Below are 27761 nucleotides of genomic sequence, written 5' to 3'. Positions count from 1 at the left end.
TCAGTGATTTGTCTGGAAATGACATGTATTCCATACTCCTGTTTGTTTAACTTGCCTGCAGAGAGCCTTAGGCAGCACCCCTCTATGAGGGTTTATAGTTGTTTGATTCACTGAGAAGATATGTGGTATAATGTGCCTCATACTAAGAACCCCTCTAAAGCAGAGGAGTTGTAGCTGTGAGCACATGACTTGATATCTACTGGTCCGATCACCTTCCAAACCACCCAGAAATTTTTGACCTGCTATAGCAATTGAATGGATTTTAAGGGTACGACCTGAGTACTGCCTGGAAGATGGTATTCTACAAGGATTGGGCCCCATCCTCCAGGACACAGCATACACCCTAACTAGCAACCATGAAAAGGTGCTCTGTCCTGAGTAGTTAGAATGCAAGGAACTAGAACCAAGAACTGGAAACAGGAGTGGCCTCACTTACCATCACTCTCGATGATTTACTTGGGGATTTTATATTAACTGAACCCCCAATTCTAAGTTTATAGAGAGCGTGGTTCCCAGGGAAGGAATGCTTCCATCAGGGGACACAGATTCCTAAGAACTTTTATTCCATGGTTGCCATCTAATCACTTTGTGTTTCTCACTCCAAGAGACCAGCAGACAAGAAGTCACTATATTGGCAAGGGTAATTGACTCTAATCCTTAGGCAAAGTTAGAGCTTCTGTTACACGATGAAGGTGGAAGAGACTATATTTACCACCCAAATGATCTCGGTGTGTGTCCTTTGTCATTTCTTTGCCCAGTGTTGATGGTGAATGGATGAGGGCAGCAGCCACGGCTAGAGAAAGCCTTAGTGAACAGATGCTCAGAATAAGTGTTTGTCACCCCACACATAAAGCACTTAAACCAGTAGATGGGGTAGCCAAGAGTGAATCTGGAATGGTCAGTACAGTAGAGAGACAGTGAATGTCAATTATATCTCCAGGAACTGTTGCAATCGTGAGGGCTGTAATATGTCCACTAACTTTGTCCTTGCAAATTTACACAGGAAAAGAGATAAACCAGAATCCTGGAGTTGTTTCCAGGGAGGTGAACTTATATGAAGCAGGTAGCTCCAAGTGTGGGTAATCCTAGAGGCTATGGGGAACCAGCTTCTGGTGAATCTAGATGCCTCGCTCCTTCCCCCAGCCGCTAGGAATGTTGACTTCTGACAACTCACAGCTGAGGCCCTGCTCGGCATGGCCGGCAGCCAAAGAGAGCAGCTTTGCCCAAGTTTATGGCTCCTTCGCAGAGGATACTGCATTCAGTGCCACGTGCAACATGGAGGTTAAAATGCCCAGCTTCCTTGCCTCAATTTGGGACATCTCTGAAGGGCCATCCCAGTTCCAAAACTTCTACAGGATTGACTAAGGCCTCTCTTGTGATTGAATTTCAGTTCAATTTCTCCCTCTGCTCAATCATGCTTAGCTTCCTAACAATGTTTTTCGGGAGAGCTCTCATTGTTAAATGTCCTGAATGCAAGTCTTTTCATCAAAGTCCTTTCTCTGGGGCATCTGAACAAAGACAATGTCCCACAGTCTTTTATGTTTTTATATGTGTGTGCTTTCTCATACCTTTTTTTTTTTTGCTTCAGTTTTTTAAAAACTAATTTCTAGTTCACTAGCACCTAGTTCTAGTCATTGTTTTCAGCTGCGTTTAGTCTGCTGTTCAACTCATTAATTACTTAGCTTCAGATATTTTCTTTCTTTCATTTACGGAATGTTCATTTCATTCTCTTTTATAGATTTTAATTCTCTTTTAAATTCTCCACCCTTTCATCTACTTTGCCTCTCTTTTTCTCCGTTGTTTTTTTTAACATTAACCACAGGTTTCTGAAAGGCCTTGTTTGCTAACTCCAGTATCTGGCTCATCTCTCCTCTCCTTTGCTCATGAGAGTTGGTCATAGTTTCTCGTCTCCACACTTGTAGTAATTTCTTGATGCATGTTGGACATTGTGCTATAACTCTTGAGGCTCTACATTATGTGATGTTCCTTTGTGACATTCTGCTATAACTCTTGAAGCTCTACATTATGTTATCTTCCTTTGTTGGTAAATAGAGTGAGGCTTGGAGCACCTGAATCCAATCAGACGTTAATTAAAATTGGGGCTGGGTTTCTGTTTTATATAAACCCAGCCTACTTCTGCTTTGCGCCTGCTCATCATGTTTGCTCTGCTCCCTCTCTGCCTGCAAAGGGTTTTGATTGTAAGTCGGTGAGTCTCTGTCTCCTCCAGTTTGGAAGACTGCAGAAAATTCAACTCTATGTCCTTCAGAGATCTCAGCCCAGCTCTTCAGTCTTCCAGCTTACCTTGCTTCAGAATACGGCCAATTCCTTGAAGGTAAGACTGTAGTATATCTGAGTTAGGTTATTTCCACAAGACTTCTGGAGATTTCACTTCGCCTTCAGGAAGCTTTTGGCCTAGTTCTTAGCTTCCTGTATAGCACCAAAACTTAGCAAATGTTCTGCGAGGAGCAGCAGTTGCGAGTTTGAAAACCCCCAGGTTTCCAATTTGTTCCACTACTCCTGCAGAATCACTAAAATTTTTGCTAGTTTCTCTTTTCTGTAGCCAAGGGCCTGGCTGATCAAGCCAGAGCCTCCACGAGCACCCAGAGTTAGAAAATGTCCGCAGGAGAAAGAAAGAGAAAAATCCTTGCTCACAAAAAGGAGTTTTTCTTCTTTCTGGAATTTTAGTTTGTTGCTTCTGAAGTTCTCTGATGCTTTTAAAATATGATATTTATAACTTACCTGGTTTTGTGCAGTTTTGCAGCAAAAGTGCTTTCTTGTCCTGACGTATTTTAAAACAGAACTCTTGTCATTATTTCTTAACTACATCAGTTAAACATTGTTAATATTATGGTTTGGTAAAATCAAGCTTTCAATGATTTATTTGAATTGAATTTATTTATTACAACTTAGCTTCTGGGTCAGTTTCTTCTTGAAGTACTTTCTTTAGAAGTTCCTTTAAGGAGTGTTTGTTGGTGGTAATATTCTTAGTAAATGTTTGCATAGAAATGTCTTTAAATCACCACAATTCTTGAAATATGGTTAAATTGGGTATACACTGAATTTTCTCTCTTGAAGATGTAATCCAACTCTCTTGCCTTCCATTGTTAAGAAATATATTGTTGGTGAAATGTAAGCTCTTTGTAAGTTGTTCTGTTTTTCTGCTGGGCTTTAAAATCTTCTTTTTACGTTTGGTGTTTTTCAGTTTGCTTGGATGGCTCTGACTATAGATTTATTTATTTTATTGTGCTTAGGATGTATTTTGCTTCCTGAATCTAGAATAGGAGTCTTTTATCAATTCTGGAAATTTTTCTTATGTCTGAATATTCCTCTGCCCTTTCTCTCTAGGCTTCCTAGAAGTCCAATGAAATGTTTATTATATTGCTTCACTACTTGTTCTAAATCTTTTACTCTCGTCTGTATTTTGCATCGTTTCCCCCAAGTTTCATTAGGAATAATTTCTTCTGACCTACCCACCAGCTTACTAGTTCTTTGTATAACTCTGTCTGTTCTGCTGTTAAATTGATTCAAAGAGATTTAAATCTCCAGAGTTTCTGTTTGATTCTACTTCCAATCACTAGGGTCAACTTTTATAAACATATTTTAGAACACATGACTATCTTATTAACCCTTCTTTTATATTTTTTTTCTGTGCTACATTCTAAATATTATTTTTATATCTTTTCAGTTCATTTATTCTCTCTTCAGAATTTAATTAGTGTCTAATCTGGAGTTTCTAAATTCAATTATTACATTTTTATTTCTAGAAATTACATTTGGTTCTTTCCAAATCTGCATGGTACATCTCGAAACTCTGTTACTGTTTAATTACAATTTTAATGTAGCATTTAATATGGTATTTTATTAATAGAAACATATTATCCCTGTGATAATTCTAATAATTGTTGCTTTTGCATTTCTACTTCTGCAGTTTATTTTTTCTGCTCTCTTGTGCATGGCGGCTTGTCTCCTTCTGTGTTTTATTATTTTTATTTGTAAAATAATCCTGGAATTATATCTTTGAGAATATTTGATCCTAGATTTAAAGTTTATTTGCAGAGAGAGAATTTGTATTTCATCTGCAACGTACCTGGGGGCTCTAACAATTTGAGGCCACTCTAATTTTTGTTTGGACTCTTTTTTTCCCCCAACACAATTGTGAGTATTAATTTCAGCATCCTATCCTATTGAGGGCAGGTATTCCAATTATTTCTCTCTGTGGAGCAAGTTTTTTTTCCCTAGTTCAATTATTTTAATAATCAAAATTATTAGACTAAATGTAGTTGAAAGTAAACCCCCAAATTTCAGTGGCTTTAAGAGAATGAAGGTTTATTTTCCTCATGCCAAGTCTGATGTGGAGTGGGCTGTCCTCTCACATTTTTAAACTGTACTGTGTGGAATACATTACCTCTAGAGGGCCAGGTCTGGAAATAGAGAACATCATTTCCATCCGCATCCTACTGGCCAAAATGCTGTCACACAGTCCCCAAAAAACTGCAGGGGAGGGTGGAAAATGGGCCTTCCTCTGTGCCCAGGAAGAGAAAGGATTATGACCAACATATAATACTGTTTCTGTCACATCCAGCAAAGTTGAATGCTTTTCTGGTGTCCAGCATTAGGTGGAGGTCTCCATTCTGACTTCCCAACTTTCAGGGGACCTAAACTTTTTTTTTATGCTCGCCTTAAGTCAGGCTTATGGTCAGTTAAAATCAAATCCTTGGGAATGCCATTTCTAGTGCTTCAGGGCTTTATGTGTTTGTACTTTGCTGACAATTCTGGCTTCAAAGAATTGCCCTTATTTTTCTGCCAGCTCATCAGTGAATATTTTTAAGGGTTTTTGGTTTGTTTGCTTTTTAAATTGGGGTATAGTTGCTTTACAATGTTGTGTTAGTTTCTGCTGTACAACGAAGTGAATCAGCTATATGTATACATATATCCCCTCCCTCTGACACCTCCCTCCCCACCGCCCCATCCCACCCGTCTAGGTCACCACATGTGCACTCTTCTTAGGTACTGTGTACCAGAAGATTTCTTAGGACTAGTCTGACATATTGCTAAAAATGGAAGTCAACCTCAGTCTTTTTGAGAGTTCATTCTGGGCCCAACTGATAGCCCAGAACACTGATTTCTCAAATGGAAGAAGAAACTTGGTGGTTTCTTCATTTTGAAAGTGTATGAAATGTTAGGGCTGCCAGATAGCTGCTTCCTAGTCATACCGCCTCTCTCAATTTTATACTTTATGTGAGAATCCAAGTTATTCCCAGACCAAGTTATTTGAATTGTTTCCAAGGGGCTGCTGTTATCTAGCTTTCATTTAAATCGGTCCTGTGTTATCTTTCTCATTATTCTTCTTTCAAGATGTCCTTCAGGGACATTTTTTTTTTTTATTGTATAATTCCATTTATGTGAAACTTCCAGAACAGGCAAATCCATACAGACAAAGTAAACTAGGGGGTGCGAGGGGCTGGGGGGCAGCTGCTAATAGACGTGGGGTCTCCTTTCGGGGTGATTCACAACACTATGAATGTACTAAATACCCCTGGATGGTACACTTTCAAATGGTCACAACGGTGAATTTTATGTTATGTGAATTTTAGCTCAATAAAAAAAAAAAAATCTTTAAAATAAAACGCACAGGGCTTCCCTGGTGGCACGGTGGTTAAGATTCCGCCTGGCAATGCAGGAGACACGGGTTCGAGCCCTGGTCCAGGAAGATCCCACATGCCACGGAGTAACTAAGCCCCTGCGCCACAGCTACTGAGCCTGCGCTCTACAGCCAGTGAGCCACAACTACTGAGCCCATGTGCCACAACTACTGAAGCCCATGCGCCTAGAGCCTGTGCTCCACAACAAGAGAAGCCACCGCAATGAGAAGCCCCTGCTTGCCGCAACTAGAGAAAGCCCATGTGCAGCAGCAAAGACCCAATGCAGCCAAAAATAAATAAATTTATAAAAACAATAAAAATAAAAATAAATAAAACGCACAACAGGTGCTCCAGCTCTGACGTGTATATCTCTGTCATAAAAGAGAAAGGCGGTAAGCAATAGCGCCAGCGGCAGGGGCTGAGCAGGCCCCGTCACGTCTCGGGAGCGGAGAGCCGGGAGCCCAGAATCCTGGGGCCGCAGGGAGCCGGAGGGGCTGGGGCCGCGCTGCTGCCACATCACCGGATCGTGTACTTGTCCCACTTCTTCTCAGGGTCGTAGGGCTCCCAGCGGCTGGCGGGGAAGATGTGCTTGTTCTTCTCGTACCAGCTCCGCAGCACCACCTTGCCCGCGTGCGACTCGTCCTTCTCCACGGTGGCGTCGCTGAGCAACCGCACGTCATCGTGAACGTCGAAGTTGAAGAGGGGCCCGCTCTTCCCTCGCGCCTTGGTGACGATGAAGTCATAGAAGCTGTGGTGGTGGGGTATGATTAGGTCCTCCTTGATGTACATGAGCTTATCCACCCCTGCCGACCTTAGCTCGCTGAAGTCTTTGCGCAGGATCTCGAGGGCCTTCTCCAGGAACTGCTGCATAGTGTTGCCCTTTTTCATCTTGACTGTACGCCGGTGCCCAGAGCCATCCCAGTAACTGAAGGTGATCTCGATCTCCTCGCTCTTGATCTTCTCCTGCTTGGCTTCCCACTCCTGCCGTAGCTCCTCCCGGAGCCGATTCTCCTCCTCCTCCCGGTCTCGGTCACGCAAGAAGCTCGTGTCCACATCTGGGTTCTTCCCCAGTTTCCTCTTTTTTGTGATCTCTTTCCTCTTCAGCTCCTCGTCGTTGCCTGCCTCATCCTCTTCCTCCAGGGTGAAGGACAGGCTGGAGATCTTCCGCTTGGCCTCCTTCTGGCGCTCCTTCTCTCGCAGCTTCTCCAGCTTCAGCTGCAGCTCCTTCGACTGCTCCTTCTTGGCCAGCTGCTTCTCCCGCTCCTTCACCAGGGCCTCCTGCTTAGCTTTCATGTCGTTCAGGGTCACAAGACCCACGGTGCTGGACTTGAGCTCCGCCTCCACGGCATCGTAGTGCACAGAGAACTTCTTGTCAATGTTGGATTTCATTATGTTCTCCTCCGCGATCCTCTGCTTCATCTGCTCCATCTGCTCGTGCTGCTTCTCCCGCTTCTTCATCAGGTGCATGGCGCGGCCTGCCTCGCTTGCGGCACCCTTGTACTGCGCCATGGCGGCAGCGACAGCGACAGCGGTCTGGCCGAGTCTCGGGCTGCAGCGGCTGTGGAGGCGGGCAGTCAACTGACCCCAGCGCCGTGACGTCGGCTACTGGCTACCGGCTACTGGGGGACTCGCTGCCACCGCGCCCCGCCCCTGGCACGTGACTGCCCTTCAGGGACATTTAATCCGTGGGGAAGAAGAACTAATTTGATAACAGAAGATACAGTTGACACTTGAACAACACGGGTTTCAACTGCATAGGTCCATGTATACACTGATTGTTTTTCCATAGTAAATATGACCCAAGTTGGTTGAATCTGAAGATAAGGAGGAACCCTGGATACCAAGGGCTGACGATAATAAGTTATATGAGATTTTCGATTGTTCAGAGGGTCGGCATCCCTAACCCCCAAATTGTTCAAGGGTCAGCTGTAAATTCATAATTACCCACATTCCAATTACAACTAAGTAATATAAATGACATCACATTGAATTTATAGTTAGCATTTCCTTTTTAATAAAACTTTAAGTAAAGCTCCCTTGTAGTAAAAACACACTGAAAACTCAAGAATTAAGATGTGGTCCAATCCAAGATTATTTTATTGTGAGTTGTCAGTTATAGATCATGAACTAATTTAAATGTCATGTTTAATTACCTGTAAAGATTATTTTGTATTTTCTTCAAAAAAAATGATTACTATGGCATAGTTGATTTTATTTATGTTAAGTTGTTATTAATCAGGACTATATATTCTCATATAGTGTTAAACAAATTTCTATTGCAAAAAATGCTTTAAAATTACTTTTGAAAAATTTTACAAACCTTAAGCGGCAACATTGGATGAGCTCGATTTAGGATTTTAGATCGAAATTGGCTTTAATTCATTCAGTGTCTTGATAAAGTCTCTTCTGTTTTTGTTATAATATTTCTAAAAGAATTTCAAATCTAAAAGAATTTCAAAGCCCCAATTTTCTTTTTTCTTTTTGTAAACTGACTTCAGGAAATCCACCATAAATGTTTGCTAAACAGTAGAATCAGAACTACATAAGGCAAACTTAAAACTTTTTCAAACTCTTTTTCTCAAATTATATCTTTCAGCTTGTCAAATGATATTCCCTGTTAAAGATTGATATTCCCCGTTAAAAATTGTTTTTTCTATATTGCTCCCTTTAAATGTTTTACTTTTCTTTCAATTATCAAGAAAAGTTGATTTTATGAAGCTAATTGATTTGAACTTACCTTATTATAGTCTCAAATTGTCAAATTCATGACATGTACTCTAATACCATTGTCAGTTTGGTTATAGAAGGTAATTGTTGCTTTTAAATGTTATTATTCTTGACACTTTTTCTTGTCTTTAAATTTGATAGATAATATTCCCTTGTTTCACTCATTTCTTTCCATGGCAATATAGATTGTTGCATGAGTAAGACACTGCAGCTTATAAACAGTACCTTTAAGTCCAATGAAAAGAGAACATGTATTAGTTAAACAAAATTCAGCTGAGTAAATTTGAAAATCCAACTGGCTTTATCCAATGATTTATGATTCTGGCAGCAACCCACCTAGTAAACAGGTGCTCCGAGGAGTTTTGCAAATTGGAAGGCTTTTCTAGATATAAGGTGGGACAAGGAGGTTATTAGCAAAAAACAAAACAATCAAAAAAGAATTGCTTCAGGCTGAGTAACCTTTCCTTAGAGGGAAGGGCAGGGAGTCTTATCATGCAGATTACCTCATTAGTGCTGACAAGCAAATGCCACACTGATTGGTTTAAAATTCCATTCCTGGGAGAGGCTGAAACTGCATTTGGGTTAGATACTAAGTCTAGGTGAGGTTTAGCAGAAGTGACTCCTTTCCAGGCTTGTTTCTTTTTAATGTAGTGTTTGCACTAAAAAAAGAAATCCTGTTCTGTAGCTATTGTGCAGGTTTCCTCTCAAACATTGCTTTGACTTTATTCACGATTCCAGCAAGGTTTCCAACCTGCATCTTATAAGTATTACAAAGGTGAAGGAATATCTGCTAATGAAAGCTAAACTGGCAATAGCTGGATATGGAGTATAAGCATCAATTGGGCAGCACAAACAGAAGAAAATAGAGTATGTGAGGAACAGATGACAACACTTGAATTGGAGAGTTCAGGAAAGATCCAAGGAGGCGACAGGACTTGAAATAGTCTATTACACTTATTCTTCTTTTTCCTTCTCTATGTTAAGCCCTAAGCTTCTAAACATTTTATGAGTGACTTTTTTCTTTCGTCGTGGGACTATTTTACCAGATTAAGTTGAAAATGGAAACTTTTATTCATATATCTAACATCTGGAAAAGCACATTCTGTAATTCAGTTAGGTAGATTTTTTTTTTTTTTTTTTTTTTTTGCGGTACCCGGGCCTCTCACTGTTGTGGCCTCTCCCGTTGCGGAGCACAGGCTCCGGACGCGCAGGCCCAGCGGCCATGGCTCACGGGCCCAGCCGCTCCGTGGCATGTGGGATCTTCCCAGACGGGGGCCCGTGCCCCCTGCATCAGCAGGCAGACTCCCAACCACTGTGCCACCAGGTAAGCCCTCAAGTAGGTAGCTTTTTATACCTTAAGGGAAGTCTTGTCAGTAGATCCCATTGAGATTCTTTCACCAGAGAAATTTCTATGTACCCAACATTTTACAAACAATATTTGAGTATTTTTGGAATTTATGCATTGATCCCAGGCTAAGAATATAATATTTCACTACCAATTCAATCAAACTTGAAAGTCTTAAGAAGGAAAAAGTAGACTACAATGATAGTGAATGATTCAGCTACTTGACTAGTTTCTACCACTTTTTCTGTGTATTTCTATAGCTTTGTGTCTTTTTGTTATGCAGATTTGAAGGGTTGAAAACTGTACTCCATGTATGACATACCCTAGATGAAATAAAGTATTTAGGGAGCCAGGTAGGTTAATGAGTTCATTGAAAAATAGTAAGGCTGGTCTGAAGGGATTCGTTGTCTAAGGAGAGGAACAAGGAGGAGGAGGCTGGAGAAGTTTCCAGGGATCCAGAAAAAACAACTTCTGATGAGAACTGTGTATATTAGTCTGTTTGGACTGCCACAGTAAAATACCACAAATTGGTTGGTGTCAACTGAAAAAAAAAATGCACAGTGTGCGAGTTGTGAGTTAAGTTTTATTTGGAGCAAGATGAAGACTATAGCCCAGGAGACAGTATTTTAGGTAGCTCTGAGAAACTGCTCCAAAGAGGTGGGGGTGGGGGGGGAAGGTCAATATATATGTGATTTTGGTGAAGGGGGAGTACATGCAATCAAGCACATATGTTTTGCAGACGTTTTCTGCTAGTCTCATGAAGGTTATTGCTAGTCACAAGGAGCAGATATCACCATGAAGGATTTTAGTGCTTTTCTAGATATGAGGAGATACAAGAATTGGGCTCATAAAATCTTCTTCTGAAAATATCTATCTGAAAGACCTGTTCTGCCAGTTTTTCCCGGAGCACAGAGTGCCTCATTCCCGATCTCCACCCTGAACTCCTTTCAGGGGGTGTTGGTCAGTAGCTGCAGTGGCTCATAATTTGATCCTTGTAGAGGTAGATGGCAAGTGCCAATTTGTAGGTGACAGTGGCTTCAAAAAAAAGAAATGTATTTTCTCACCGTTCTGGAGGCTAGAAGACCAAGATCTAGGTTCCAGCTCATTCCGTTTCTGGGGAGGACTTTCTTCCTAGCTTACAGACAACCTCCTTTTTGCCGTATTCCAAAATGGCCTTTCCTAGGTGCGCGTGTGGAGAGTACGTTTCCTGGTGACTCTTCTTATAAAGACATTAATCCTATCAGAGCAGGACCCTACACGTATGACCTCATTTAACCTTAATTGCTTCCTTAGAGACCCCATTTCCAAAGACAGCCACACTGAGAGTTAGGACCTCAACATACAAATTTGGAGGGGAGGGAAACAATTCATTTCATAACCCTGTGTGTCTCATAGTAGGCTGTAAGCCAATAAGGAGTAGCCGAGGGTGTTTCTCAAGTTCAGTTTCTGAGCCATCTCTGTTCAACTCATCTGACCAAATGCAGATTCAGGGGTTTCTGAACTCACATATTTACTGAAATAAAACTTCTAGGATTGGGGCAAAAATATCAGTTTTAAATAAGACCAGGTAATTAATTTATACATCAAATATTAAGATTCATAGCCTAAAATACTTAAAAAGAGTTGATACTAGGAGAAATCAGTAGTTTCCATCAGAGAGGCTATTTTATTGAGCACTTGTTAGACTTCTGTGTATAATGGAAGTGTTGATGAGGACAACATTTTTTTCTTCCAAGTTCTTCTGGCTGGTCTAAGAATTAAATTTACATGAGATAGATTAACAGGAGAGAAAAAAATAACAATATGTATACGTGGGAGAGACCCAGGAAAACTGAGTAACCCCTGAAAATGGCCAAAACCCTCACCTTAAATACCGTCTTCAGTTAAAGACTAAAGAGGATGTTGGGGATAGGGGTTTGGGACTTCAGAGGGGAGGAAGGCAGATCACACTGAGATGGAACAGCAAATTTTGGGTAAATGTTTGTTGGGCCCTGCAGAGGCAATAGGGCAGAGTGGACTTTGATCCTAGGCCATGTTGAATTTCCCTACCATACCTGCGTCATATTCTCTATAGATATCGCTCTGATAGCTCTTATCTGGAACAGGCCCTTTATCTATATTCTTTGAGGCAGTTAAGAAGGATGTAACAAGAAAAACTTTCTGAGTCATTGTTATTTATTTATTTATTTATTGAATATTTATTTTAATCTAATTTTTAAAAATTGAAGTATAGTTGACTTATGTTAGTTTCCGATGTACAGCATAGTGATTTGATAATTTTATAGATTACACTCCATAAAAAGATATTATAATATTACTGACTCTATTCCCTTTGATGTATATTACATCCTGTGAATTATTTATTTTATAACTAGTAATTTGTACCTCTTAATCCCTTTTACCCATCCCCCAACCCACTTCCCCTCGGCAGCCAACTGTTCATTCTCTATACCTATGAGTCTGTTTCTGTTTTATTTGTTCATTTGTTTTATTTTTTAGATTCCACATATAAGTGAAAACATATAGTATTTGTCTTTCTCTGACTTATTTCACTTAGCATAATACCCTCTAGGTCCATCCAAATTATTGCAAATTGCAAAATTTCACTTTTTTTATGTATGAGTAGTGTTCCATATTGTGTGTGTGTGTGTGTGTGTGAGAGAGAGAGAGAGGTGTATAGAGATTTTATATATTTAAATATTAATATATATATTATTATTATCCATTCATCTGTCCATGGACATATGGGTTGCTTTCATACCTTGGCTATTGTAAATAAGGCTGCTATGAATATTGGGGTGCATATATCTTTTTGAATTAGTGTTTTCATTTTCTCTGGATAAATACCCAGGAGTGGAATTGCTGGATCTTATGGTAGTTTTATTTCTAATTTTTTTAGAAATCTTTATACTGTTTTCCATAGTGGCTGTATCAATTTACTTTCCACCAACACACCAACAGTGCATGAGGGTTCCCTTTTCCCCACATCCTCACCAACACTTGTTGTTTCTTGTCTTGTTGATGATAGCCATTCTGAAATGTGTGAGGTGATAGCTCACTGAGGTTTTGATTTGCATTTCCCTGATGATTAGTGACAGATGAGCATCTTTTCATGTGCCTGCTGGCCATCTGTATGTCTTCTTTGGAAAAATTCCTCTGCCCATTTTTTCATTGGATGGTTTGTTTTTTTGATGTTGAGTTGTATGAGTTCTTCATATATTTTGGAAACTAACCCTTTATCAAGCATATCATATGCAAATATCTTCGCCATTCAGTAGGTTGCCTTTTCATTTTGTTCATGGTTTCCTTCACTGTGCAAAAGCTTTTTAGTTTGGTATAGATATCCCATTTTTTTCAGTTTTGGTTTTGTTGTCCTTGCCTGAGGAGACATATGAAAAAAATAGGCTAAGAGCAGTGTCAAAGAGCATACTGCCTATGTTTTCTTCTAGGAGTTTTATGGTTTCAGGTCTTACATTTAAGCAGTTTATCCATTTTGAGTTTCTTTTTTGTACATGGTGTGACAAAATGGTCTAGTTTCATTCTTTTACATGTAGCTGTCCAGTTGTCACAGCACTACTTTTTGAAGAGACTGTCTTTCCCCGTTTCCTATTCTTACCTTCTTTATTATAGATTAATTGACCACATGTGTATGGATTTATTTCTGGGCTCTCTAGCTCTCTAATCTGTTCCATTGATCTATGTGTCTGTTTTTATGCCAGTACCATACTCTTGATTACTATAGCTTTGTAGTATACTTTGAAATCAGGGAGTGTAATGCCTCCTGGTTTGTTCTTTCTCAAGATTAATTTGGCTATTTGGGTCTTTTGTGGTTCCATAAAAATTTTAGGATTATTTGTTCTAGTTCTGTGAGAAATGCCATGAGTATTTTGATAGGGATTGCATTGAATTTCTAGATTGCTTTGGATAGTATGGCTATTTTAATATTAATTTCAATGCACAGCACAAAAAATTATTTGTGTTGTCTTCAATTTCTTTCACCAGTGTCTTAATGTTTTCAGAGTACAAGTCTTTCACCTCCTTGGTTAAATTTATTCCTAGGTATTTTATTCTTTTTGATTTGATTGTAAATGGGATTTTTAAACTTTCTGATAGTTTATTATTACTGTATAGAAATGCAACACATTTCTATATATTAATTTTGTATTCTGCAACTTTACTGAATTCATTGATGGGGTCTTGTAGTTTTTTGGTAACATCTTTAGGATTTTCTATGTATAATAATCATGTCATCTGGAAACAGTGAGTGTTTTACTTCTTCCTTTCCAATTTGGATTTATTTTATCTCTTGTCTGATTGCTGTGGCTAGGACTTCCAATACTATTTTGAATAAAAGTGGTGAGAGTGAGCCTCATTGTCTTGTCCCTGATCTTAGAGGAAAAGCTTTTAGCTTTTCACCATTGAGTATGAAGTTAGTTGTGGGTTTGTCATAAATGGCTTTTATTATGTTGAGGTATATTTCCTCTATACCAACTTTGTTAAGAGTTTTTTCATGAATGGATGTTGTATTTTGTCAAATGCATTTTCTGCATCAAATGAGATGCACATGTGATTTTTATTCTTCATTTTGTTAATGTGTTAACTTTTAGAGTTGTTGCTTTTCGCGTTGTTCTATTTGTAGTTGTAGTTTTGATGTATCTGTGAGGAGGTAAACTCAGAGTCTTCCTACTCTGCCATCTTGATCCCACCATTTATGAGTCTTCTATTTTTTAAAAATAATCAGCCTAAATTAATCTTAATGCCAAAAGGACACATTTTGGGGTGGCAAATTTCGCTCCCCTACACTCCCACCTTTGAAACTTCTCCAAGAAATTTCACAGTCCAGAAGCTGAGTTGGTAGATTGTTCCATGTTATTGAGTCACTTAGTCCTGACAATAGGTCAGTCCAGTTAAATTCATTTCAAGAGGCACTGATGCAGGTGGGCTCTCAGAGTTAAGCCTATAATATGCAAGCAGTCAGGATTTTAATAAGATGCATTTCTATGGGTGAAAGAAAAACAATGGTTAATGATTGGAACAAATTATAAAACCAGTCTCTGGATCCTGAGAGCTGCCAGATGAGATTTCTAGATGTCAGGCTCAAAGCATCTTCAGCTGGAGTGAGGGCAAGCAGCAACAATCTGACAGATTTTCCTGTTTTATATTTTAAGTGTCTCCGATGATGTCATCGAGTGTTTGGGTAAATTTTCTGAGTGGCTTACATAGCAACAGGCTCAAATATTGTCTAAACATGGACTGTTGTTGTGGTCTCTCAAGTCTATATCAAATCGTTCAGCTTTTGTGTTTGCAGGGCTTCAGGAGAAGGACAGCTTTTTCTTTCAATCATTCTAAGTAAAATGTGGGTGAAATATTGGAAACACTAGTTTGGAGAGTCGTAGCCAAATATTTGAGGAAACTAGAAATAGGACCAAGTCCAGTTTACAGGTAGAAAAATGAAGATGATTTATGGAACTAGAATTTAATATCCACAATTGTGTATTGTAGTTTCTACTGAAACACATTGTTTTTTTCCTCTCTAAAATCACACTTATTTTTACCAAAGAGAGCCAAATTGAGGCTAATCTGTTTGTAAAATAAGTCTAGTTTTAATAAACCTGGCCTGATTACATAATTCCAGCAAGAATAGTGATTGAGCATATAGACTCCATTAACAGTGCTTTGCTGGAACTTTTCATAAGGACTCTCCAGACTGAACTTTTAAATGCCTCTGAGGCCAGGAATCCAAGTCAATAACTTGCAGCAGACTCATCTGTAATACTTATGGATTTGGGACAACTCCTCTCTTCTTGAGGTCCCCCAGATTTCCTATGGTTCCTGTACCTTCCAGGAAGTGACCTTCTTTAATCACCTGGTAAGGCTGCTTACACCCTCTTAGCAATGTACCAGGTAGTTTTTCCAAGGGACTTTTTGACTTCATAAAGTCAATCTTAGCTTCTTAAATCTGTCTAGTCACATGTGATTCAAGGCACATTCTCAGTTATGACATTCCAGTCAAATCTTTGGTAATATAATCAGTGTTCCCAATTGTGTCCTGTTACAAGCAGAACAGATTCTTAGTGAATTTATGTAAAAAAAGTATATCATCATGAAAATAAAGAATATTAAAAGTTGCCAAATTCTAGAGGGATCAGGTAGGGAGGAAAGATAAATGTTTCAGTTCTGTTTATAAAAGTATAATTTGCCAAATTTCTGCAAGTCATAGCATAAAGTGAAAGGTTTCTTTATATATGGAAAACAAAGATTAAACAGCAGTAATATTTCAGACAAGAAGTCATGAAAATTGTAATCATATTCATTAGTTCATTGACTCCCTTGTAAGTAGGTCTTGTTGTTCTTGATCTGTTTTTAACAGTTTTATGAAGCCATCAGTTTTCCATTAGAGTTCTGTATTTTCTTTCCAAGTTCAGTGGTATAAAATGAAAGTTTTCAGAAACATATATTTGTCAAAAATCCTTTCTATGAATCTTCTTGAAGATGAAACATTTTTGCAAAAGTGTCAAAGTAAAAAAAGAATTGTCTATAAATGCCAAAAGCATAGTAAAGATCTGATTCATTATAATGCAATTGACAGGTAAATTTAGTTATTTCTGCAACACATAGAATTTGAAGATAAGTAGAATTATGACTGATAACATTTTACTGTTACATTAGCAGAATTTTAGGAATTTCATATAATTTCTAGAACATTAGAAATGTTCTTACAATATAATGTAAGAAGGTTATTCCTCGTATTTTTCTTACCACAATATACATGTACGTGCTTTACATACAGGTATGCTTTCCTTATTTCTAGTAGATTTAATCACATATTAATTAGATTTCTCAACCCTTAGAAACTTTTAATTTCTAGTGAAAAGTAAGAGGTAAACAATTGCGAACTGTCTTCTTTTTTTCCTTATAAATGTATTTATTTATTTATTTATTTTGGTTGCGTTGGTTCTTTGTTGCTGCATGCAGGCTTTCTCTAGTTGTGGGAGCGTGGGCTACTCTTCATTGCGGTGCGCAGGCTTCTCATTGTGGTCTTCTCTTGTTGTGGAGCACTGGCTCTAGGCACGTGGGCTTCAGTAGTTGTGGCTCGCGGGCTCTAGAGCATAGGCTCAGTAGTTGCGGTGCACAGGCTTAGTTGCTCCGCGGCATGTGAGATCTTCCTGGCCCAGGGCTCGAACCCGTGTCCCCTGCATTGGTAGGTGGATTATTAACCACTGTGCCACCAGGGAAGCCCTATGAACTGTCTTTTAAATTAGCATTCTGTGGATTGGCATACTTGTAAATTGGGTTGGCCAAAAATTTCGTTCGGTTAGTGTATAACATTGCTCAATAAAATTCTTGGTGAAAGTGAAAAATGTCTTATTTTTACTTAAAACCGAATGAACTTTTTGGCCAATCCAGTACTTCTTAGAAATATGTGCTTTCTCATAAAAAATTTCTCAGTGTGTCATAAGACATGCTTAGTAATAGACCCAAATATTTTAATTCCTCTGTAAAAGGAAGCAAACAGTAGTTAAACCTATATACAATAACCAATGTTTCATTATTTAATCTTATTTGGAAATGATCTAGATATTCAATGAAGTTGACTTAATATTTAACTTAGCAAAACTTTAAGGTTTCTAGTAACCAAAAAGATTTTGGAAGTTATTTTTACATGCACACATACCGTAACACATAATTATTATTAAAATGTTCACCTCAAAACATTTTATCCTGCTTAAATCTATTTAATTTTACTTGTTCTGTTACGGAGTCTAAGCTTGCTCTGCTTGTCACATGACAGGCCAATGAATCAGGAGATGAGGTATTGAGGCAAGGAATGGGATTTTATTCAGAAAGCCTGCAGACTGAGAAGATGGCAGACTAGTGTCTCTGAAGAACCATCTTAGCAATGTCTGGATGCCAATTTCTTGTATAGAATCAGAGAGGGAGAGGTGGTGAGGAAGTAAAGTAAAAGGGCCATCAGTCTTGCAGAACATCTCCTGGAAAGACCAGCCTCGGTGGGTGAGGGGATGTGTTAGTTTCTTCTTTCTTGAAGCCATCCACAGGTGAGCAGGGTCAGATTGTCTCCCGGAACTGCAGAGGGGAAGGGCTCCCTGAGGCAGGCAGTTATGTATGATCATAATAACAAAAGCAACAAAAAGCAAAGGTTAAAGTCAAAGAAAAAGATCCAACGTGGAGTCCGATTTAGCTCTTCGGTGTTATAGTTCTTTACAATTATGTTTAGATTACCTATTAAAATTTGATGTGTCAAAGTCAACTATCATCTTAAGCTGTTTTTCTTTTTCCTGACACGTTTTGTAACAGATAATATGAGCTCATTTGACTTTTAGTAGACCTAGGTAGAATAAAAGAATTGTACTTAATGCTGATAACTCTAAAGACATCTCTATTTTAATTAAACCAAAACCTTAAACTTGTTTTAATTTACTGAAGTTTAATTCTAGATCACGTGAACTTGAAAAACAGTTGGCTTAGTTTCTATTATACTTCTGAGATTTAGAAATGTTTAATTCATAAGTGCTTACTTTTAAGCTTAATAAATAGAGCTCTTTTATAAATTAATTTTAGTGATACCATCTGTGGGATAAAAAAACTATTGTGCATCTACAATAGACACAAAAACATATAGACAGATGCAAACAGATCTTATAGCTTTCATTTAATATATAAAATATATAAAAAAAACCTTAGGTACGATAGTACAAAATTCACTAGTTTATAAATAACAGTTGGAATAAGTTAAGTTTATCTATTCAGATAGCTAAGGCTTTTTACTATTGGTGGAAAAAACTTGTATCATTTGTATTTGTCCTTGACGTCTAATCTTGAATTAGATTTGGAGTGAGGGAGCCTTTCACTAGTTTGTGCTTTTAAAAGGTCTCTTTCCCCCTCTTTTTTTCTTTGGCTTTAGGTTCTACTGCTTGAGTTAACTGGGCTCAGTCTTAGGAGCTTGTGGGCTGTGTTTACATTTCTGATTTTGTATAGGTTTGCCAGATGAAGGTAGTTGCTTCCGTTAACCCTTGAACATTGGCCCCAAGCTTCTACCTTACACTATGTGAGCTCAGGCAATCCCACTGGTTCCCTTGAGCATTTGTTTAACTAACAAAGATTGAAGGGGCGGATTTACATACTCTGTTTTATAATACCAGGGAGGGGAAATGTTCCCCAGTGAGACATGACACCCATCCTGATAATACAATCATGAAAAAAATAGGCAACCACATTACATAAAGCCCATTCAAATACTTTCACCTCACTTCCATCAACTCTTATACTTTTAACTATTGCCTTCACTAGGACCCCATCAACAAGTCTTGGTCTTACAACACTAGACAGGGGAAGTGTTACTGGCCAGACAGAACATCCATTCCCATAAAGCATGAAGGCAATGTTGACATAACCTCCTCACATAACACCCGCTTAAATATTCCAACCTTTATAATCTTACCAACCCTAATTGTAGCCAGGCCCCACCAATAGATTTTGGTACCAAAGCTCATGGGGTTACTGCATCAAGGAATCCTGGAAACTTCTCCTTTCTACCCCCAGGCCCTTTTACCTACATTTTTGTAAAAGGCCTTAGGTCCCCAGTGAGGGGTCAAACCAAGGGACCCAGGTTCTTTTGTCAATCTTTAGTTAGATTAGTCAGCCTAACTGCTGCCCCAAGCCATTGCTGGTTAGGTTTCTCATTGTAAATTTTGCCTTCTGCATTTTTAAGTTTCTCCAAACTGGGGTAAATAGAGTGCATTTGTTTGGGACCCATTAGTGTTAGAGAACCAGCAAGGTGTCCCTTTGACCCACCCAACCTTCAATAGTGCTGTATTAAAACTTTTGTTTTAACCCCATCAATGTCTGTTTTATTCATCCCATTTCTTAATAACCATCTAAAAATTTTTACCCTGCTGGGGTGAGTCCCATGATTCTTCCCTTTCTGATATCTACTTTATTTACCTTATTTCTTAATAACCCTTCAAAAATTTCCAACTTGTTGGGAAGAGTCCTTTGGTTTCCCCTTGGCCTCTTCCCATTCTTTTGTTAATTAACCTAATTAGCATCTGTAAGGCCCATGGGGAGAAGCTGAGAGGCAAATTTGATGAGATTTCCTGAACTGTTTTTTTAATCAAGAGAGTTCTTAAGACTAGCTATTCTATTTCTTTGCATCCACCTTTTAATTTGATCTTTTCCTAGGTACCAAGAAAATCAGCTGTTTGTAATGAGAGCTCTCTGAAAAACTTACCAATTTAGAAGTTTTTCCAATTTAAGGGACTCATTGGCCATTGATGAGTAGACTCTTAATAGTGACTCAAATGAGAAGCTTTTTTATGGCTTAATCATTGTCACAAGAAGCATACCCAAAGGAGAGTGCAAAAAGATGCAGCCCTCAGATGGTCCAGAAAGTCCACTCCCAAGAATAACAAAGTTGCACAAGCGTACTCACAAAGCAACAAAGGTTGAGATGACAAAGATCCCTTATGGACTGGGACCCCTTATGACAAACTCCCTGAGAGCTGGCATGGGTAGACAGATGCCAGTCACTTTGTTACCTACTTCTGATCAACTGGCTACAGCTGCTTAGATCCCAGTCTACTCAGTTGACCACCAAATGCACGTATGTGCACCTTCCAGATGGCAGAGACCAGAAAGTATATTCTCGCTTGTCATAAAAGTCAAACTCTCAGGATATAGAACAAGACAAAAAACACAACAGAGACAAAGAAAAACAGTGACCATCTCCAGGAGGGAAATGATCAATTAAGCCATAAATTACTCTATGAAATTTACCAGAGTTGCTAAGTCCAAGGAACTAGTTCCACAAATATTTTCTCCTGCTAATCTAATTTTAGAAGAAGGAAAAAGAGTCTTAGCAGGCATTCTCGTTTCCAACAGGACCCGCAGGCAGAGATCAGGGAGACTGACACGGTAAGAATTCTTACTTTCTGCTGTCATTTGTCTCAGGATCTCCTCTTGGCTGTAGCAGCCTCGGAGAAAAGCTGAATCCTGCCGACTACACCAACTGTTTGCAAGGAAGACATTTTCCTCTGCTTTGTTAGGTCCTTCTGGCTGATCTAAGAATTAAATTGACATGAGAGAGATTAACAGGAGAAAATTTTTAAAGTTTAATTACGTGTATACATGGGAGAGACCCGGGGAAGACTGAGTAACTTGCCAAAATGTCTGAAAACCTCACCTTAATTACCACCTTCAGGTAAAGGCAAAGGAGGATGTTGTGGGTAGTGGCTTGGGACTTCAAAAGGGAAGAAGAAAATTCACATGGAGGTAATAAAGCAAATGTTTGGTAAACAAATGTATGCTGGGCCATGCAGAGACAGTGGGACACAGAGTAGACTCTGTTGTCTAGTGCCCGCCACCACACCTAGCCCCATATTCTTGGCAGCTAACTCTGGTGATAGCTCTATTCTGGGAACAGGCCTTTTACCTCAATTCTTTTAAGCAGTTAAGAGGGAATTAACAGAAAAATTCCTGAGTTTTCTGTTTCTTAAAAATAATCAGCCTAAATTAATCCTCATGCCAAAGAGACACATTTTTGGGGTGGTAAATTTTGCTTCCATAGACAAACTTAATAAGTACTCATTTTAATAAATAATTTTGTTGCACCAAAATAACAAGAATGGTTTTCTTGTCCTTTGATAGTTTGCTATAATGTTTAGCAACATAGTTAATTTGATGAAGAATCTTGTCATCTGGACCCATTTTAAAAAAAAAAAACCTTGTTCTTAGGTGTTGTGGTTGGCATAAATTCCAAAGAGTGATTTATTCAAATTCAGTTAAAAAAATTGAGGAAGGTAACTGTAAGGTCGGATCTTAACAAACGGCACCCGAAACAGAGGAAAGCTTCAAGTGAGCTTTATTAGGGAGCGCTCCCAGGCGAGGTTCACTGATCCGAGAGAAAGGGGCCAGAGAAGTCGCACCCGGGAGAGGGTTGGGCAAGATTTTATAGGGGAAGAAGGGAAAGGGGTGTGGTGAATCTGGGAGGGCGCAGGGTATTCCTTATTTGGTGGTCTTTTCGGGTATCCTGGGGAACCGTTAGTCCCGCCCCTCAAAAGGCGGGAAGGCTGGGCCGGGTTCAAAGTCCCCAGGTCAGTTCCTGGAACTGGGTGGTCCGGAATGTCTCCAGGGCAGTTTCTGGAACTGGATGGTGCGGAGAATTTCGTTCTGATGCAACCTGTGAATCTGATTGTGTTCCCCTGCCTCGGGCCAGTTGGCCTTACATCCCGACATCTTTGGTGTAATGGGGCGGCGTTCTGATCTCCGGCTACTTGATGCTGAATGGGGGCGTCGAAAGGGGAGTCGGGCGACCAGAGGTCCGAGGCTTAGGGGAGACCAGTGGGGGGTTCTGTAGGAAGCAAGGTGTAAGGGCCGAGGAGCATTTTGTTTGTGGCCACCCGAGAGACTTCCTCCATGCGCCTGCGAAGGAACCTAAGAAAACAGGGAGCAAGCATGAACAAGATACAGATGAGAATTAAGGGGCCTAAGATTGGTGTTAGCCAGGTATAGAGGGTGGATCGCCACCAATCGGGAATTGGGGAGGCGGCCTGTTGGTGTTTGCGTTGGAGTTCTTCTCTTAAGCGATGGAGGGCTTTTACGTTGTCTTCGACGCGTCCTGTTTCATTGATGTAATAGCAGCATTCCTCCTGTAGGAAGAGGCAGGTACCTCCTTTGTCGGCCGTCAGGAGATACAGGGCTCGTCGATTCTGGAGAGGACTTGGGCTATGGAGGTGATTTGGTGCTGGAGAGAGGAGATGGAGCCGGCGGAGGCTTCAGTGACTAGCTGGAGTTTATGTTCTAAGTCGCGGGATGTTGAAACACTATGTGTTAGAGCTCCCCCCCCACCCCGCCCCCGCCATCCCCGAGGCCTGCAGCGACCAGGGAGGAGGTGAGAGAGATGCCTGCGAGCAGAGGAAGAAAGATAGCTCTTTTTCGTTGGGTAAAGGGCGGCGTGATTAGTGAGGAAAATTCGGCTTGGCTATACAGTGTGAGTTGTGGGACGAGAGTAACGGGGATACATGGGAAGGGGGAGGAAGACTTTTTCTGTTCCCTCTTTTGTGAGGGAACCATTGCACCACCAAAACATGCCTGGTGGTGCTTCAATTGATGTGCTTACCGTGAGGGATGAGTTACAAAGAAACCCAGTATCAGCTAGATTTGGGCGGCTGCCGTAACAGATGGTGAGATTTTTTGAATCAAGGAATATGGGGACTTTTAACGGGGAAAAAGGTGGGTTTTGGGAGGTGTGGGAAGTAGAATTGAAGGGCTGGTCGAATGGGACAGCAGCCAAGGGTGGCCAGCCAGGCGAGGCACATAGAAAGCAGTCGGAGATGTTACCTATTCCTGTGTGGTTGAGTATCTGTACTGCTTGACGGATGAGGGTCAACCAAGAAAAAGGATCCTCTTTGTGTTCGGGGTGAGGTAGTTTGTGTCTTAGGGCTTGTTCTGTTTCCTGGATGGCAGTGGCTTGTTCGCTCAACTGTTGGATAACTTTGGGAATCAAACTGATATATGAGCGAAAGACCCTGGTAGAGCCCACGGGGTAGGCATCAGTTGCCCATCGGTAGATTTTTCCTTGTACCCCTTTTACCCATCTTGTGTCCCAGGGATCTTTGATGTTGATGAATAATTGACCCTTGCCATTTGTGGTGAGCAGGTGGGATTGTCGAGAGAGCTCCTGGTATCTAGTTTTGCCACATGGATGTTACATGAGTGATAGGGGCACCCCCCATAGGTCTCATTCCACCATTGACAGTAGTCTCGGGTCTGATCGTAAGTGAAGCAGACAGCGGGGGTGGACCATCCCAGGTGAACACCTTCTATGTTAGAGGTGGGGATCTGGACTTTTACCAAGGCCTGGCACCCATCTGGTATGTAGGAATTCGGGGCCGTAGGCCTCCTTGTGGGGAGACGGATGCGCAGGTTTGACAGGCCATGTGAGTCTTTGAGATGGCCTCTCTAAGTCCTGACAGATGAAAGAGGGGGTCCAAAAAACGGAACATTGCTTTTGGACCAATGTGTAAGGATTTATGGATGTCTGATAGGAGGCTGGCTGTTTGCACCAGAGGTAGGGCAATTTTGTTGTCTATAAAAATCCATCCTTTGTTGTCTTTGTGTCCCCATTTTGATAGTAAGGCAGCTTCCTCGTGCGGGGTATATGTGGGTTGGGTAGGACTGGTAAAAAATAGGAGTGGAGCTGGAGGATCCCCTTTTGTAAGCTCTCGGGCCACGGGATCGGCCTTCGAGTTACCTTGTGCTATTGGGTTGGATGGGAGTTGATGACCCCTGCAATGGATAATTGCTACTTCTTTAGGAAGCTGGAGGGCCTCCAGGAGTTTTGCAATGAGGGAAGCGTTGACCACTGGGGATCCCTTAGTGGTCAGAGATCCGCGTTCCCTCCGTAGTGCTGAGTGGCTGTGTGCAATGAGAAAGGCATATTTAGAGTCTGTGTAGACGTTAACCCTTTGGTCTTTGGAAAGGTTGAGGGCTCGTGTAAGTGCGATTAGCTCAGCCTTTTGGGAGGTCGTTCCTTCTGGAAGGCTGTTAGCCTCGATAATAGTTGAGATAGTTACCACCGCGTAGGCTGCCCGTCGGCGCCCGTCAGGACCGAGTATCGAAGTACCGTCCACAAAGAGAGTGCGGTCCGGATTTGAAAGAGGGGTGTCAAAGAGTCCCTCTCCTGGTGGTTTGAAGGCTTCTACGACATGAGGGCAGGAATGGGATGGAAAACCCCCCGTGCCAGAGATAGGCAGGAGGGAAGCCGGGTTCAGGCGAGGGGAGAGATCAAGAGAAATAGCTGGGTTTTCAATGAATAGTAGGTGGAACTCCTGGATGCGGGAGGGGCCCAGGAGGGAGAGAAACTTGCGGCCTAGGAGGTCGACCAGCCGGTGGGAGGAAAACACGGTTAGTGGGTGGGCCAGAGTCAGTTTGAGTGTTTGTTTGGTCAGTTCCGGCTGCCGCTGCTAGGGCCCAAAGGCATGGTTGCCATCCCCGAATGATTGGGTCTAGCTGTTTGGAGAGGTAAGCCACGGGGCGGTAGGAAGGCCCTACAGGCTGGGCAAGGAGTCCAGTGGCTATTCCGGCCCGTTCATCCACAAAAAGGTGAAAAGGTCGGTTTGGGTTAGGGCTAGAGGAAGCAGGTTGGGCCATGAGACACGGACCTCAAGGGACAGTTTGGTAAGGTGGTCTTTTAAGATCCCATTGGCGCGTTCAACCTTACCGGATGATTGGGGGTGGTAGGGGATGTGGAGTTTCCAGGTGATCTGGAGAGCCTCTGATACCTGTTGAACCACCTGAGAGACAAAGGCGGGTCCGTTATCCCGACTGAATGGAGACCGGCAGACCAAATCGGGGGATGATGTGTTGAAGCAGGATGGTGGCGACTTCTCTGGCCCCTTTCTCTCCGACCAGTGAACCTCGCCCGGGAGCGCTCCCTAATAAAGCTCACTTGAAGCTTTCCTCTGTTTCGCGGTGCCGTTTGTTAAGATCCGACCTTACAGTAACAGATTTTCTTATTGTGTAAAAGAATACCGATGCATGATTAAAAAACAAAACTTTTCTTTGAATTGTAAATATCCATCTGAAATTGCCAAATTTACTGGTGGGGAAGATGAAAGGGAAACCTGTCTTTTATTCGTGGATTGATTATTCCTCTGTCGGATGTCCAGGGGCAAAAATCACGCAGAAGAAACAAGTTGCTATTTGCAAAGTGTTAAAACAACAGCCAGATTGTTTCTTCTTCACTTACTGTGCACAGTATGGGCTGGCACCCCTGTGGTAGCTTAGAAATCTCAAATGCTGTCAGGAAAAAACAAACGCAGCCCTGCAGGTAGAATTAAAGGGTGGAAAAACAAGCAAGGAGGAAGACCAAGAATTTATTGGCAGTTAACAAAAGAATGATATATTTGCTCACAGAGTGGTGGAAACTGCTCAGAGAGGAGGGAGTGATCTCAGGAAATGTCTTTCTCCCATTTTGCTGTCTTTGTTCCTGCCTGTAGCATAGATGTTTATTTAATTACCAGTGCATTCTTTTAAGATGTAAAATTTCCTTTATGACCCTAAAGCCTGTATAGCCTGCATGATGGTGTTGACTTGAAGAGTTCATATATTACTTAGATACTTATTGAAAGAGTGTCTTAGGAAGCTTTTTCAGTGAAAACTGAGTGGTAGAAAATAAAATAAAATAAAAATTTTCTTTTGTTACTAAACTAGTTTTAAGCTATTTACCTGGATTATGTGCAAGGCAAACACTTGTGGTAAACAGTCTGTTTCTCTCTCTCTCCCCCCATAAGAAATATTAAATTTCTGGAATTTTGGAGTCATTGTAATATCAATCACCGATATTATATAGACAATTTTAGCATAAATACGTGTTTAAATTGTTAATGATACTCTGGTCACAGTGACTGAAAAGATAAACTAATTCACTCCAAAAAATGGAGTCCATTAGCCAGTTTTACTGACAACGTGTGTTGTTTGACTGAAATGACCAATTTTATCTTTTCTGTTGTTTGATTGGTTTTCTGCATTTCCTCGTTGTCTTTTCTTACTCAGTATAAATCAGATTTTATCCTGATCATTTTCATAGCATTTTTAGGGAGGTGGATTGGTGGTAAGAATCTGTCTGTTCCTCTAAGAGTTCTCCAAACTGATTTTCACTTGTAGTTTAGCGCGTCATGTGTTTTAACTTAATAACTGGAGATGGGGAAAGGATTGCTACTACTGAAACACATTAACTATAAATACTTACCTAGAAATTTCTTGGTAATGGACTCTTTTGCTAAATAATAAATTCCTCAGGAAGTAAAAGATGCCATGTTAAAAAGTTTTAGCCACAGGATGACTCATCTGGACTATGGGATAATCATTTATACTTGTATATCATTTTGACATTTAGAAAGAGTTCTTTCTAAACGAACTCATAAAAGATGATAGAAAAAATGGGAAAATGATTGTAAAGTTAATGAACTGGTTAACAATACATGTTCATATGCCAGTTCTGCTTGTGTTACCACAAGCGTAAGATTCTAAACTTAAGGACTTAGTGAAAGTTGTAATAGTTAGATTTCTGTGAATAAATGCACACCCTTCAATCCTTTTCAACCTCTAAATCAGGTATCAATAAAGGGAACCAGATCAGAGAAGGGAAATAACTCAAATTATTTTATTATTTTACCGTGTATGCTTACTCCATTGTTTTAGCACAGTTGTCTTGAAACCTGAGGTTATCAAATGTTTCTGTGTTCAGCAGACTTTAACTGATTATGCTTTTGACTAGTAAGTCAAAGAATTGCTCAAAGAATTGTTCTTGAAATAATGAGTGAATGAATAAATGAAGCCTCTTAAACATCTTATGAAGAAAAAATGTATACATATCATTACATATGTCTGATATGTATTACATTTTATTTTATATATATTTGCTAGTGTCTAGTAATTTGAATTGACTTTATATTTTTGTATCTCTTTACTCATTTACATTCCTGTCATTTATGGACATAAGTCCCTCTGATTACTTATCCCCTTCAGAACTTAAATTCTTATTTGCTTTCCTCTATCCAAGGTTCATTCTTCCATTTCTAATTTTTCACGCAACTCTTTCTATTGCTCCCATACATGTTTTACCTCTTCACAGAACGCTTCTCACATTCTTTCTCCTAGTTGACTTAATTTCCTTTGTGCATTGAAGACACTTGGTCGATACAGTCATTTAAACTAAATGCTGCTCATTCTTCTACATGCCCATGTCTTTTTAGATTTACTATATTTTTTTAGATCAATTAAGCATTCTTTAAATATATTTTGAGTAGTTATAGAGGTTATCATTCTTCCATCTCTCTGTAAAAACCCATTCATTATTCCAGGCTAATGGAGTCCGGTTATCTCTCCTACTTTTAAACATGGCTCTTTTCTAACATCAATTACTCCCCCATGTATATTAAGAATTTTGGCGATTTGCCTTAATCTCTCTTTTCATCCTTTCCCCTGGTTCAATATTCCTGTTGCTGGCCCAGCTGATGCCTTCAGAG

The 27761-nt window shown here is 40.3% G+C and overlaps 2 protein-coding genes across 2 annotated transcripts in view; one reads left to right on the top strand and one right to left on the bottom strand.

The window, feature by feature from the left end:
• Positions 1-27761, top strand: part of TMTC2 (transmembrane O-mannosyltransferase targeting cadherins 2) — an 850034-nt gene that overhangs the window by 441716 nt on the left and 380557 nt on the right. The window lies entirely within an intron of this gene.
• Positions 6054-7151, bottom strand: LOC132528782 (protein FAM50A-like). The gene has a single exon (XM_060164858.1). The coding sequence runs from the start codon at positions 7149-7151 to the stop codon at positions 6159-6161; it is 993 nt and encodes a 330-aa protein (XP_060020841.1). The 3' UTR covers positions 6054-6158.

Source organism: Lagenorhynchus albirostris, chromosome 11, assembly GCF_949774975.1.
Source record: "Lagenorhynchus albirostris chromosome 11, mLagAlb1.1, whole genome shotgun sequence".
Taxonomy (NCBI): domain Eukaryota; kingdom Metazoa; phylum Chordata; class Mammalia; order Artiodactyla; family Delphinidae; genus Lagenorhynchus; species Lagenorhynchus albirostris.
This window is presented reverse-complemented; position numbering and strand designations above follow the sequence as displayed.